General features: G+C 41.6%; 2 protein-coding genes across 2 annotated transcripts; one reads left to right on the top strand and one right to left on the bottom strand.

The window, feature by feature from the left end:
- Positions 1–8,292: 8,292 nt before the first annotated feature.
- Positions 8,293–9,741, top strand: mettl21cb (methyltransferase 21C, AARS1 lysine b; the record flags this gene model as incomplete). Its single annotated transcript, XM_080037540.1, has 3 exons — positions 8,293–8,451; positions 8,543–8,660; positions 9,344–9,741. The coding sequence occupies exons 1-3, from the start codon at positions 8,308–8,310 to the stop codon at positions 9,739–9,741; spliced, it is 660 nt and encodes a 219-aa protein (XP_079893666.1). The 5' UTR covers positions 8,293–8,307.
- A 1,049-nt stretch (positions 9,742–10,790) lies between these two features.
- On the bottom strand, positions 10,791–14,258 carry LOC307258312 (rhodopsin kinase GRK1-like; the record flags this gene model as incomplete). The annotated part of the gene is made up of 7 exons (XM_080037816.1): positions 10,791–11,080; positions 11,274–11,475; positions 11,570–11,694; positions 12,069–12,152; positions 12,251–12,408; positions 12,747–12,874; positions 13,566–14,258. The coding sequence occupies 7 exons, from the start codon at positions 14,256–14,258 to the stop codon at positions 10,791–10,793; spliced, it is 1,680 nt and encodes a 559-aa protein (XP_079893942.1).
- Positions 14,259–15,416: the final 1,158 nt, after the last annotated feature.

Genomic DNA, 15,416 nt, shown 5'->3' with positions numbered 1-15,416 from the left:
GAGCATAGCAGGTAAGAGATGACTTAATTATCAAGGTTGTGTTACTGTTTATCTCATCATGTTAAGTACTAATAATCATTTCATAATTTGTAACAATTGCTAATGATTTACAATGGAAATCCTAAACATGGAACATTAGCTCATTCAAAACCTTAACTGTTTTTTGCGTGAATAAAAGAAAAACAAATTATTTGAAAAATTTGAGGCAATCCTACTTTTGTTCAATATTAATTAAATGGTCCTATCACCTGTTTACCAGCATGATTGTGGTCGTTCCTGTTTTATGAAATAAAGGGTGTAGCATGGTTGGACTAGTAAATAAGGGTTCATGGAGGCCAGACACACTTTTTGAAGTGACTTTTGGCACATTATAAGATCAAGACGATCACAATGAATCAAGGAAGAGCAAAAAGATGCAAAAGGAAAACCAAGATAAAAAAGACTACTAAAAGACGACAGCCAATAAACTGTTTGTCTTTCTCAGTCTGAGTGTCTTGCTCCTATATAGCAGGAATGGGAGGGGGGGCTTTCTATACGTTTGTGTATCCTTTTATATGGTCTTGTAATGGGTGCAGATAATCTGTCTTATTTTATCAAAAATCTGATTGTTTTATTCTTATTTGCAGTGGCTCTGGGAAGGCCGCATTTTGCTCCAGGTGCGGAACGAATTCCTGCTTTTGCTGAAGAAAAACAGAGCCCTCTGCTGGGAGATTTGCTTCCTGCACAGGGTCATGTGGTGGAGGAGATGATGGCCCCAGTGGCAGTGGACGTGAAGCAGGAGCAGAGTGATGTGAAACCAGAGCTCAAAGAGCAAGAAGTTAAGGTAGAACCTGAAGTTAAGGTGGAACCAGAAGTTAAGGTGGAACCAGAAGTTAAGATGGAACCAGAAGTTAAGGTGGAACCAGAAGTTAAGATGGAACCAGAAGTTAAGGTGGAACCTGAAGTTAAGGTAGAACCTGAAGTTAAGGTGGAGGCAGAAGTAGCAGAGCAAGAGGAGCCAGAATTAAAAGATGAACCAGAGGTTGAAGCAGTGCCAGAGCTAAGTGATGACCCAGACTTTAAGGTGGAATCAGAGGTTCTGGTGGAGCCAGATTTTCAAGAGGAGCCTCAAGTGATGTCCATGTTTAATGAGGAACAGGAGCTTCAAGAGGACTATCAGGTGCCAATGAACCTCGAACCAGAGACTGAAGAGGTTAATGTGGAGCAAGTGGTTGAAGCAGTGCCAGAGCTAAGTGATGACCCAGACTTTAAGGCAGAATCAGAGGCTCTTGTGGACCCATTTATTGAAGAAGAGATGGAGCCTCAAGTGATGTCCATGTTCAATGACGAACAAGAGCTTCAAGAGTACTACCAGGTGCAAATGCACCTCGAACCAGAGCCCGAAGAGTTTGCAGGCAGCCGCACTTACATGGAGGGACAATATGAGATGGTTGAAGAGCCAGACATGCAGTTGGAGCCACTGGATGACGACCACATGTTTGAAGGGGAACCAGGAAATGCAGAGCAGGCAGCAATGGCGTTTGGGAGTCAGCCTCTGCCAGAGGAAGTGGAGCATGGGGACGATGCTTTCAATGAACAATCAAACATGGAACAGGAGCCTGAGAGGAAGTGGGAGCCCGTTTTATATCAACAAGGCACGGCAGACGCAGCTTTCATGGATGAAGGACCAGCACTGGACACTTACGGGCAGCCGATGACATCATTTGAGGAGTACTTCCCAAACGAAGAGGAGAAGATGGGGATGGAGTCCAAGATGCAGGAGGAACAGGAGCCTGAGATGAAGTGGGAGCCCGTTTTATACCAACAAGGCATGGCAGACGCAGCTTTCATGGATGAAGGACCAGCATTGGACACTTACGGGCAGCCGATGTCATCATTTGAGTACTTCCCAAACGAAGAGGAGAAGATGGGGATGGAGCCCAAGATGCAGGAGGAACAGGAGCCTGAGATGAAGTGGGAGCCAGTTGTATACCAACAAGGTATGGCAGACACAGCTTTCATGGATGAAGGGCCAGCATTGGACACTTACGGGCAGCCGATTTTATCATTAGAGGAGTATTTCCCAAGAGATGACGAGAGCAATGGGATGGAGCCTGGCGAAAAGCAAGACTCTCTCCCAGAGGAGTGGTTGCCAGTGGCAGCTCGTTAATGTGGACCTTCATAATATCTAGAGAGAAGGATGTCTACTTAACATAACATAAATTAACTTTTTGATGCAAAATAAAATGTATTAACTAGTACAATGCGTCAGCAATTTATTAAAAAATGGTTTATAATTGTATTTGGACAAGGTATGTGTGAATACATATTCGACAAATTAAATTGAATGTAGAACTGAAATTAGCTTAGACTGACCCGATTTATACATTTAGCAGCCAGAAGAAAAGGAGGGCAAAATTTAAGTTCAAGTTGTGCTTTTTTAAATGTTTTTTATTGAAATGTTCTATTTCCTATGTTGATGTATTTGTTTATTGTATGCACCTGAAGACCAAAGCAAATTCCCTATGTGTGAACTCACTAACTTGTGGCAATAAAACTGATTCTGATATTGATCAGTGTTAAGGCAACAACTCAGTGTCTTGAGTTTTTTTTAGATTTCTATTTTTATTTGGCTGAGCTAGAAAGTGCTCCTTTAGTATGCGTAATAGTAGGCTTTTGAATTGCCTTCTGTCTGAATCGTACTATATAAATAAACTTGCCTTGCCTTAATCAAGGTGTTCAGTTTTTACAGTGACCAAAAACTGTTTGAGTTCATAGGTGCATGTGAATTTTGCTTTATGACAAATTTGAAGAAAATGTGAACCTTTCCTTTGAAGAGAAATAAGTAAATTAAGTTGTTGTTATTGCACCTTTTAGACATTGGGAATACTTGTACACCTGGTGTAATACTTGAGGGGAAGTGCTACCAGTTCTTCGGAGGGCGAAGGAGGCCCGCAGATGCTGAGGTATGTTCTCTACTATCTCAAAGATGAATCTTTATAGAGTTAGACTAATTTAGCAGGACAAAGTCACCATCTTCTCCATTTCATTGCAGTTCTTCTGCCAGGAAAAGTTTGCTGGCGGCCACCTGGCCTCCATCACGAGCCGACACATCCACACAGAGCTGATGAAACTGATGCTGCGGCAGAACGGCTCATACACACGCACCTGGATCGGAGGGCTGAGATTTTGGGATGTATGTATCAATCTGTGAATATAAATGTTAACCTTCACTGATCACACCATGAGATTGCTGGTGAATTAACTGAATAAATGAGTCCTCCACCTTGTTAATACCCCTCATTAATCTCCTGTTTGTTTATCAGTCCGGTCGCTTTATCTGGTTGGATGGATCCAAATGGGGCTATGCTGATTGGCTGTCAGGGGAGCCCAATAACACATCGGGTGTGGAGATATGTTTGGAAATTCTGGGTAGTAGTAAGTTTCAGACAGACAGACAGGCACACGCACACACACACACACACACACACACACACACACACACACACACACACACACACACACACACACACACACACACACACACACACACACACACACACACACACACACACACACACACACACACACACACACACACACACACACACACACACACACACACACACACACACACACACACACACACACACACACACACACACACACACACACACACACACACACACACACACACACACACACACACACACACACACACACACACACACACACACACACACACACACACGCAGATAAGATATTGTATCAAATCTGAATATTGAACACTGTACCACGTGTTTCTCATCAGGCCTTTGTTTGTCTTTCAGGAAATGGAAAATTCAATGACTTCACATGCTGGGAACCTCAGGCCTTTATCTGCTCCTTCCCTTATCAGTAAATGTACTGATGAACTCCTTTCCTATCAACCTCCATGACTGATATGATGCAGTTTGTTGCCTTTAGGTTAACGTTGCACTTTGGAAGGGACCATAACACAATATTGAACACTATTGTTGTACATTGTATCCAATTGTTGATTTTTTGATAGCAAGTAAATATCCTGTAAATAAAGCAAATGTGATATTTTGTATTTGTGCCTGTTATAACTATGAGAAAAAGTAAATGAATGCACCCAATTATAGTGCACTACTTAATATGCTCCTATGTACACTCATGATTAAAGTACACGAGCATGTATGGTACTATAATTCATAATAAAGATTTGCACCTTGACATTTCGATATTTATATTGAATGTTCTACTTTAGGATAACCATTATGCATGTTAAGAAATATACTCATTACACTCATATACAAAAATAAAATACAATTGCATTTAATTTAACATATATGTAGTCCAACTAACACAAAATAATGTTAATAACCAAGTAACACAGAGTCTATTTAAACACTTGAATAAACATGATTGATTTATATATACAGTATATACATTAAATTGAACTATTTATATATTGTTAATACATTGAGTACAATATTTGAGTTACACAAATAGAATGTGCAAAAATTAGGTTAGTTTTCAGTTTAACGAAAAAATGTATACTTCAAACTGCTGAAAATGTGAGGATTTGAGTAGATTGAAGCTTCAAGCGTGAAACTCCCATCAGTCCACTGGGTGTAGCTAAACCTCCACTCTGTCCCAGACCCACATCCTGCAGGAACTCCTCAACCACCACACAGTCCAGGAAGGATGTCTTATTTCACCAGATCAGAAAAAAGTCAAGACGCAGACTTGTTCTGTTGCCATAAATCTCTCATGGCGATAACAGCTGTTCACATGCAGATTTCACATTTCATGTTCACTGTCTGCAACATTGCTGGCTGGATACGTGTATGTAGGCCTAATTACCCAGCTCTACATGGCACCTAGACCTTTAAAAATTACAGCAGCTTAGCGCCCATTAACCGATATATTCACACACTCAAGCTGCTACTGTAAAGCCCGCTGGGACTCACATGTTGTTGTGTATGACTGTGACTCATTTTCCATTGGCCTACATGACCTTTTCCTAACCCTTGGACATGGAGTTGAGGATGACCAACTCTCAGGTGATGACAGACAGCTCTTTGCGCCTCTATTTTCATTGCAGACCACTGCCACATATACATGGATACATCCACCACCACTACACAGACTCATTCAATAATGTGAATATTCAATATGATCTTATGATCTATTGTTTAACAGGTACAATGTTGGCATGTGTGAGCTTTGCAGGTTCTCCATTGTTCCCCTACCAGGAAAAGTGACTTTCAATGGATTTAAGAGATCACAGTTTAATGTGTCTCCAAATCTATTACTGGAGGAATAGCGTTGCAGTAGGCCTAAACTGTTTGGGTATGTTACAAAATCCTGTTTTTAGACACGATACTTCATTCAATTTAGTCATAAGGCGGGTGTATATGGATTAAAACAGATGAATACTTTTTTTTATAAAACTGGAGTCATTTGGGCAAAACAAGTAAGTATGTGCTCATAACATTAATCAACAGTGATTGATGGGTGATATACGGAGCAGAGGATTCCTGGTGATGAGATATAAATGCTTCTGAAAATCCCTGACTATCTTGACTGCTTATTTATGTTGCTGTTTAGATGAGAGTGACTCAGTGTTGTTACTTGCCATCTGTCAGTTCAAGTCATTTTCCGCATGCAGCACAACCAGTTGTCTGCTGGCTTTTCTGTGTGAGTGCGAGTTTATGAGTGTGTGTGAGTGCACAGAAGCTGTAAATCCTCCCGACTCAACCCCACAGCCGGGATCACAAACACTTGGTACCTTGAATGCCACTGTATCCATGCCCGGCCATAAGCGTTGCATTAGAGGCTGGACTGTGTATGAAAACAGACTCTAAACAATAATCCCATCTCCTTTTATGGTGCAGATACATAACAGCTCTAATCTGTGGGCTTTTCTTCATGTCAGTGTGCACGGCAGCTCTGCGTACACAAACGCAAACAAACAAACATGCTCTTTGGGCATTATTGTGGAATTTAACTACAAATCATGCACACTTACCACTTTTAGATGCATTCTTTAAACTTTTATGTTCTGCCTTTGGTCATGTGGTTGATTTCCCTTGATATCTGAATGGTTTGAAAATCAATTTACAAACTCAAAGAACTTCCCTGAGAAATCCATCACAATAAATATCAAGTCTGCATTATAATTATTTAATTGTTTTAAAGTGACATGAGGTAAGGCAGTTTAAATGGTTAAGTACTTGATTATAAAATTCTGTGTAACAGCCAAATAATAATGTATATTGATGCAGATTTGCACACTAGCTGACCACTATTCCTCTACTAATGTATAGTAGTTGGTTGGCATATGTTGTTTCCTCTTGTCGTACTAAAGGGCTTTTACATAGTATATTTTTTGTGTCTATACCATGGTAGACGTTTGCAACATCCCCGGATCATTTGACTTTGTTGGATCTCTTTCCCTATTGCTTTTATTTTTTTAAATGCACAAGATGCTCAAAAAATACGGGAATAAAATACTACTGAAGTACACAATTGGACAAGATGTATCAGTTGAGCTCTGACCTTTGTAGCCCTGGGAAAGGGCCTTGCTTCTTTGAGTTATTTTACAAAGTTAATTATTAAAAAGGTGAAGGGTTCTAGGTCCTTCGATAATAATAATAAACTTTATGAAGATGTTGTTAAAACTCGAGCTATAAGCAATATGATGCAGAGATAAACAGAATATACATACTGACAAGGGAGGGGTCTGGATTGTTTCTGCCAGAAATAATAAATCTGTTTCTCTGCTTCTGTCTCTCAAACCTGGCTGCCAGAGACCCCTGCCTCGCTGAGGGGAGTTTCACTGATGATGCTGCTTCTATAAACACAAAAACACAGCAGTGAGACGCGCAGACACAAAGAGAATAATACAGGAATAAGAGACCACTGCTGCTCACAGGTATGTTTAAACTATTCTTATAGGGAAAATATTCAAAGGTTTTTTTTTTATTTCATCACTGAATCAGAAGAATAATATAATAAATACATAAATTTCATGACAATAACATTTGAAAAATTATATCAAACTGCATTTCTTGTTTGGATGGAGATCCAACTGATTAGGATGTGCATCTGATGTAAAGAGCAGAGATGTGCCCTCTGTATCCCTGTATGTATAATGTTGCTGACTTTGGGGGTTTAACCAGCTATTTTTCTGGGCTCCAGTGACAGCCAAAAGGGACTAGCGAACTAAATCTAGTCCATTGGAAACCCAGTCCAACTTTTACTTAGCTTAAAATAACTAACATTCAGACAGAAAATCATTTGGCAAGCGCATACAAAACAGAATCCCGCTAGCGAGCGAGTTAATCTGCCACAATGCAAATGTGTGTGATAATCCAAAAAAAGAAAAGTAAAGAAGTGCATCTTGTCAACCCCTCTAACACTTGGAAATAAATTGCAATGGAGGGAAATTTCAATTATGTGAGACACTGATTAGCCTACTGAAATAAAAGCAGTATTTGTCACTTATTCATATCGTGCAGTTTGATGTGAATGCTCATTCATTTTAAAGAGTCACTTAAATTTTTTTTATATTTAAAAATAGATGTTCTGTATCTACAGGTTGACTAAAGCTTATTTTAAGGGGCATTCCACCTATAATGCCTAAGTAAAGGCCAGTTTGGGAACTTTCTTTCATCTGAGGAAGGGTCTTCTTGGATTCATTTTGAGGATTTATATTTGTAACACATTGATTGGGGTGTGTGATTAGAAAGAAAGTACAGTAGGTGTTTACCAGGCAGGGAGAGTTTTACGGAATACGCTATTGAGTTGCATTATGGGAAATGTAGGATCCAAGGGACTAAAAGCCCGAATATCTCGGCCTCTGGCTGCTACAATATAGGATTTGGACTTTGTTTTCTCTTCCATCTATAAGGAAATGCTAAATTAATTTGCTGATGAAACCCTTTAGGATGTCTTAATCATGATTAGAAGCCTCACTTGTATGGTACTAATGGCACGAAAAAAAATGGAATATAACTCATTTCCCTTCTACAGTACTTGGTGGTCATGGAAAAACTGTCCACAGTCAGCCTTCCTGACCAACAGAAGAATCTGGGACAGACAAATGAGAATGGGAAACTACAGTTGAAGCAGGGGAATGCAGATAAAGGTATCAAGAGATATGTCTGTCAGAATTGCACCTTGTGTTACCACTTGCAGAGGAGAGAAACAGATGAACATCATTCAGATTAGTCAAAGCCATGAGCGCTTTCCATTTGCAGAATTGTAACTTGACTCTTGATGTAACACTGTTCTGCAGCGTTGACAGACCAAACACTGATGGCAGGAGAGGCTCTGAACAGGAGGAACATCTGGGAGCCCAGTGTTTACTACGCGCTTGGAAAGGAGTCTTTTTGTTATGCCGGTCATGACATCAGCATCCGCGAGTCCATGGATACATATGGTGCTCTGATCTGGCCTGGGGTATCACGTTCTGATGCAACTTTGTGGATCTTTACATTCTCTGACCCCATTGTTGTTAATGTGATCATATGTAAATCATTTATTTTTGTAGGCAATAGCTTTGTGCCAGTTCTTGGAGAATAACCAGCAGCAAGTTAACCTGCTGGACAAAGCCGTGCTGGAGCTTGGAGCTGGGACTGGCTTGCTGTCAATAGTGGCCAGCCTGCTTGGTAGGTCTATGATGAAAAAGACCGTTTACGATTTGAACAATATTTGATTGTTGTGCGAGAGGAAAAGCCATGAAGCCATATTCCCTTGGTTTGCATAAATATGCACTGAATATTTCATCTGTTCCTCTTTTGTACATGTTGGGCTGTTGGTGGAACTGGAGGAAATATCATAGGGTCACTAAAACAGTTGAATTCCTTGTCAGGGGATCATGCCATCCAGCCACACTACAAATGTATGCATTGCAAACAGGATATTGGTTGGGAAGACATCTTGACAAAAGAGTGTTAGTTCCTGGGGAGTGCTTTTGGTGTGGTGGTAAGAGCAAATATGGCCCGTGGTCGTTGTCATCCCCCTCTCTACACCATTTTTATCTCTGTCTCTCCAAACTGTCTAATATAAGCAAAAATGCCAAATGCAAAAAGGAATGTCAACTCCCCAGTAGTGACAGAAGGATAAGTCAGATGATTACCAAAATAATCAGTTTTCATCTTCAGAAGACCATCTATCTGTACAACTTAACATGGCTAGCCATCCGATCTGTTATTTTTCCAATAATTCTGTCCATAGTACGCCAATCGCATCCCTAGATCGAAGCTGTTAACGTGGCTAAAATCCCCAAAGATAGTTGGTGTAGGCTCGTTCTATCTATTCAGCGGCCCTGTTGTTCTGTGCTCTTCTCCAGGTGCATGGGTGACAGCTACTGACCTGCCAGACATCTTGTCCAATCTGACCTTTAACCTGATGCGGAACACAAAGAGCCGGTCCCGCTACACCCCTCAGGTGTCTGCGCTGGCCTGGGGTCAGCAGCTGGAGCGAAACTTCCCCTACCCGGCTTACCACTACGACTACGTGCTGGCAGCCGATGTGGTCTATCCCCACGGCTGCCTTGAAGATCTGCTGGACACCATGCGTCACTTCTGCCGACCGGGAAGTTCAACAACGCTGCTGTGGGCCAACAAGATCCGCTTCCAGTCAGACTTGAGGTTCACAGAGAGATTCGAGAGCAGCTTCCATGCCACACTGCTAGCTGAGTTCCCGCAGAAAGAGGTGAGGATATACAAGGCCACGGCCAAGGAGTGACAGAGGAGCCTCAGGAGTGGGGAGTTTCCCGAGATGTTTTGTGTTCAAATTTTTGAAGAAAAAAGAAAATGAAATGTTCTGCTCGCTGATTTAAATCAATGTAAAGAAAAGTCTGGGTTTTGATGTTTGTTGTTTACATGACATTGCTGGAGTGTTGCTGTCAAAGCAGAAATGAAGCTCAGAATTCAAATTGAATTTCAATAAGCTATTTTATTTGCTGTTGTATTTTCATGCATTTAATTTGTTTTGACTTTATTCCATTTTTGGTCAATACTTTTTTTTTAAATTATTGATTTTCTGTAAATTTCTCTATATTTGTTAGTATCTTATAACAACTAAACTACATAAACCTTTATCCAAAGTGGTCCGCCCTTAGCTATTCTGAATAATAAAATTATCAAATGAAAAATGGGCTTTACAAAAGGATGAAACCTGACCTGCAGCAATTAATTTAGCTGTCTTAAGTAAAAACAAGGGACAGTAACACAGTAAACTCAAAAAGGAACGAAAGCACTTTCCATTGAATGGAAAAAACTATAGAAGCACATACAGTATATATGCAATAGAGGGAAATCAATATTTTACATTTTCAACAAGTGACTCAGCACAACAGATACCAGAAAACTAAAAACCTGTGCTCAGAAATGATATTTTTAAAATCCATTTTAAATCTAAAAGCGTGATAATAATTGAACTCTTGCACACAAAAAGTTTAGAAAGTGAATGGATTAAGAGAACAATGACAGAGAAAAGGATGAGTGTAAGGAGGGGAACATAAGATATAATGTCAGACGTTTCTTTTAATTTTTGTTTTACTCCTAAATCTGTCTTAAATCCATTTCCAAGTGAAAATCCACCTCTGTCCTATATCTGTTGTTTCTTGCCCTCATGAATAAAATGTTACAGTTTCAGAGTCTGACTCTGGGATCAGAAAAGTTCACGAGAGACGTGTGTCTGTCCTGACTGTTTTTTTAGTATGTGTGCCACGTGTCTTAATTAACTAAAAGTCAGTACACTGGAACGTTGATGTGTTTTCAATGTGTGTGACTCTACGATATGCAGCAGGTTGCTGACTTTGGCTGCTCCAGTATGGACTCCCTGCGCAGGTCATTGGGGATGCTGCCCTCGGGACCCCAAACGTTGAGCTCTCCATAGATGCCCATCTCAATCATCTCCTCTTGCCAGGGGATGGGGATGTTGCCTGAGGAAAACTCATTGAAAAAGGTCTTGTCAGGATCCTCCAAGGTCAATCCCTTCACCGAGGAGAAAGCCCCGACGTCATCCAGGCTTTTAGCGTACACCACTTTAGGGTCAGGTACAAAAGGGGGAGGCAAGATACCTGGAGAGATGAGAAATGGATACTTAAAAAAATCATATCAAACTGGTCAAGGACTGAAGCCATTTTCAGGGTGTAAAAGGAGATAGAAATAGGCCTTTTTAGTTTAGACAAAGAGCCTATTCATGCCAACATTTTTTTGTCAAGTTATACGCAACCCTGAACAAAATGAGGAAGCACACGAAAAAGATGGTACCTGCGTTCAATTTCCTCCAGTTGATGCCACTGAAAAATGGGTGAGCTCTGATCTCATCACAGCAGCCATTCTTAAAGCCCATCCTCTGATCCACCTCTCTGGCTAGCAGCCCCTCACAGAGAGACTTTGCATGCTCACTGAAATTGTCCTCGTAGGACACCTTCAATGTCAGCAAACGCTCCTTCATCTCCTCGCGGTCAACCTAAGCGGGAGACAAATTGTCTTGATACGCATCCTCTTACTCATTACACAGAGTCGACCGCTTGGTGCTCAAGCTTTGACAAAAGGCGACTAACCTTCTCTCCTCTGTTTCTGAATGGATTCTTAGCCGCCATGAACTCATAAAGCGTCACTCCCAGGGTGAAGTAGTCGACTGAAGTGTCGTACTTCTCTCCCTTCAGCATCTCTGGAGGCATGTACCCTGCAAGGACCGAAGTCAAACAATGGGTTTGATGAATAATTGGGTATTGGCGATGACTGCGATACGATACACATCCCGTTACATGGGTTAGGATATGATATATTACGATACATTGTAATACTATGCATACTGCAATATATTGTGATATTTCGGCTTTTTATTTGGAAGGGGCCACTCAAATTGTCATCCTTGTCAGCTATACTGTTTCCAGTTGTCACTCTGCCACAGCAACTGGAATGGTACTCTGCAATTTTGACTTAGATTTTTTGGCCTAGAAATGTCTACAGATATCACAAGATTTATTCTAGCAGTTCTAATAAAGTGTGTACTTCCATATATGGAGCTACTTAATGTATACCAATGAGACGACCCACCTGGTGTCCCAGCATACCCTTTGGTCATTGTTTTGCCTTCTTTCAGCTCCACGGCAAGACCCAGGTCAGATATACGCACATTCCCTGGTCGACAACAGAAGCACACCTTAATTAGCTATTTATTACACATGGAGAATATGATTCCCCCCCCCCCCCCCTGTTTTTGACCAAAAAGATATTACCATCGTTATCTAGGAGCACATTTTCTGGTTTGAGATCTCTGTAGATAATTCTTTTCTGGTGGAGATGCTCCAAGCCTTGGATGATCTGGGCAGTGTAGAAACAGGCTCTGGGCTCCAGAAACCCCGGGTTGTTCTCATCCACCAGGTAGATATGGTACCTTGAGGGAACAGGTGAACTTTTGCTCGTGTCATGAACAAAAGGTATGTAATCTTTATACATTTTGCAGTTTAACAAAAACACAATTTGCTAATAGGCTGTTGTTAAGTGTGTTTTATTAGTGAATAAGTGAAAAACGGTGGCAAATTTGAGCAATTAGATTGAGTCAGTCTTTGGAACGACTACACATTCTCTGTTGTCAATCGGGGTATTCAAAAGATATTGTAGATAAATATGTTATGGCTGTATTTCAAACAGCAGCAGAGTAACAAAGGGATAAGTAACATGCTCAATCGGTTCACGTCTGTGCCATGAGGAATGTTCAGAATGTGACTTTACTTGAGGTCCCCTCCATTCATGATGGTCATCACCAGACAAAGTTCTTCCTTTGTCTGGAAGGCGTACGCCAATGACACAATGAAGCGACTGTGAACCTTCTCAAGGATCTTCTTCTCCACCATCGCCCCCTATGGGAATATATTAGAAAAGACCATTTTCAATATCAACAGAGCAGAGACATTTAGGAAACAGAAAAACCTGGAACTCAAGGGGAGCTTTTCTTCCATCGGGTTGACACAAAATATGCTGATATCCATTTGAACAAGTGGTTAAAGTATATTTTGAAGAATGACCTCAGCCGAGTCAAGGGCAAGATGTAAGTGTGCCAAGAGGCTCCATTCAGGAGAGCTTTTCATTAAAGCTCCCCGTAATCACTCTATCCCTATCTCAGTGTTTAATACTGCAGGCTAAAGCCAAACGAGACAGAGGCAGGGACAAAGATGATTAGCACCACCACTGCAGCTTGCCCGGTGTTGGGCACTTTCTCTGGAAAATAAAGCCTACCAAATGCCTTCAATCGAATCACGGCATGCATCGGAATTAAAAGGGCTTTGAGTTTCCCTGAAACCTGATGCAGGGAATCTAATCCAACAATACCGATGACATGTAGTAAACAGAGGCTTTCATAAGAAGCGCAGGGACGACATTTTCTATCCTGACCATCCAAATGATTCCCCAGGAGAATTTATTCACTGGAGGATTATTAAGTAAGGCCCCAGTACGTCAGACACTTAAACTAAAGCATTGCATACAGTTAAGTGTCCAAAACTTGCAGCTAGTACAGGAGCATATCATAAAGATGGAGGATTGTTCCCTCACCTCAAAGCCTTTCCTCTTCTTCAGCCTCTTCTTGTTGAGCTTCTTACAGGCGTACAGTTTCCCCGTGGCTTTCATCTGACAGGCGGACACCTCCCCAAACCCGCCTTTCCCGAGCACACGGAAGTCCAGGAACCAGTCATCGTCAGTGGGCTGCATCTCCAGCCACTTCCACTGCAGGTACCTCTTCAGATACATGCTCTCCAGGAAGAAAGCGTAGGGGGTCTCCCGCAGATAGCCTAACGTTGTGGCCAAGGCCGCAGCAAACAGGTCATCCCCTGCAGCTTCCTGACATTCCTTCACCTTGGTTACAATGTCCTCAGGCAGGAACAGACAGTAGTTTTTGGCAGAGGGGTCCATGTAGCGCTGGACGATCTTTGAGGCCTTCTGCGCCCTACTTGAATCCTCCGCCAGGTCATACTCCTCGATGTCTCTCCACAAACGGCAAGCCCCGTGATACTCGTTATTCGCATCCAAGAATTCCCTAAAAAGGTGTCTGCCGATGGGTTGTTCCACGCAGACCGAGTCAAAGGCCAAATCCAGGGTGTCCCTCAGGTCCTCGCAAACAGTGATGTGGGGCAGTTTGAGCCGAGAGTGGAACTTCTTATCCCGAGCTGATGCCAAATTGGAGCCGTCGTTGCGAGCATTGATGTAAGCGGAGTTTGCCACCACAGTGGTCAGTCCTCCGAGATCCATGTTTTTTCCAGGGCGGGTGACTGTTAGGCAACGCAAAGAGGGGACACAGTGTGAAAAACTATTAGCAGAAGGTAAACGCTTTTTACTAATGTGCAAAAAAAAAGTGAGTAGAGGCAGAGGGAGCAGGAGAGAGAAATGGGAACTTGAGCTAGAACCCAGCACACTCTGAGCACTGTACCACCCTCATTCTCTCAAATGCACACGCACACACCTGAGTCAACACCTTTCGTTAATCCAATAACACCCTAATGCCCCAGACAAAGAATGCCAGGACAGAGCAGATAACACATAACATATGCAGCTGGAGTGTCACCAGGCAGTCAACAGGCATATCACAATTAGCAGTGGGACGTTCATATAGAATAATTAAACCGTTGCTGGATATTAAAACCTAAGCTGTGGTTTGAAGAAGCAATCATGTTTGTGATAAACCGAGGCCTAGAGATTATCACAACACATTAGAACGGTTTTATTTTCCCCGCAATATTCCAGATGGTTTATAATTTGAAATAATTATAAAAAATTCTTACCTAAATAAAATGAGTGATGGACAAAATCCAGTCCTACCTTTCTGTAGTGACCCGAGTCTATCACACAAGGTTTATAGAGTCTGACTTAAACAAATCAAGTGATAATCTTGCAAAGTGTGTCTCTAGTGCTTTTTGTTATCCTACTACTGCAGGATAGCAAGGAAAAAAAGACAAAGCACCAAGGGGGTTGTACTACAAATACCGACTTTGGAGGATATCAACTTCATTTGTGTAACTTTTGGTCACGATCTCTCTGCCTATGGACAAGGACAATAATCATTATAATATTTGAACATACCACTTTATAGTTTGGCTTTTTTGCAGTTAAAATGTACTTACATGGTTCTTGCTGTTCTGGGTTTGTACCCTCATTGTTGAATGCACTTACTGGAAGTCGCTTTGGATAAAAGCATCAGCATAATGGCATTTTCAGATTTGCATTGAGACAGTGGCTTAAAGTGGGGATGGGGAGAGTCTAGTTACTGGCTTTGCGAGCCTATAGGCATCCTAACACAGTCCAGTGTATTTGTGCACTGGTCGCGATTGCTTAAGACCGCGATTATGTTTCAATTAGGTCTCGTAGAGCAACTGCCTTGGTGGAAAAAGGGGGGTATTAGAGGTGCCCTTT

The sequence above is a fragment of the Ammodytes marinus genome (assembly GCF_949987685.1).
Source record: "Ammodytes marinus genome assembly, chromosome: 12".
Classification (NCBI taxonomy): Eukaryota; Metazoa; Chordata; class Actinopteri; order Uranoscopiformes; family Ammodytidae; genus Ammodytes; species Ammodytes marinus.
The sequence above is the reverse complement of the archived record's forward strand: the minus strand, read 5'-3'. Positions and strand labels throughout refer to the sequence as shown.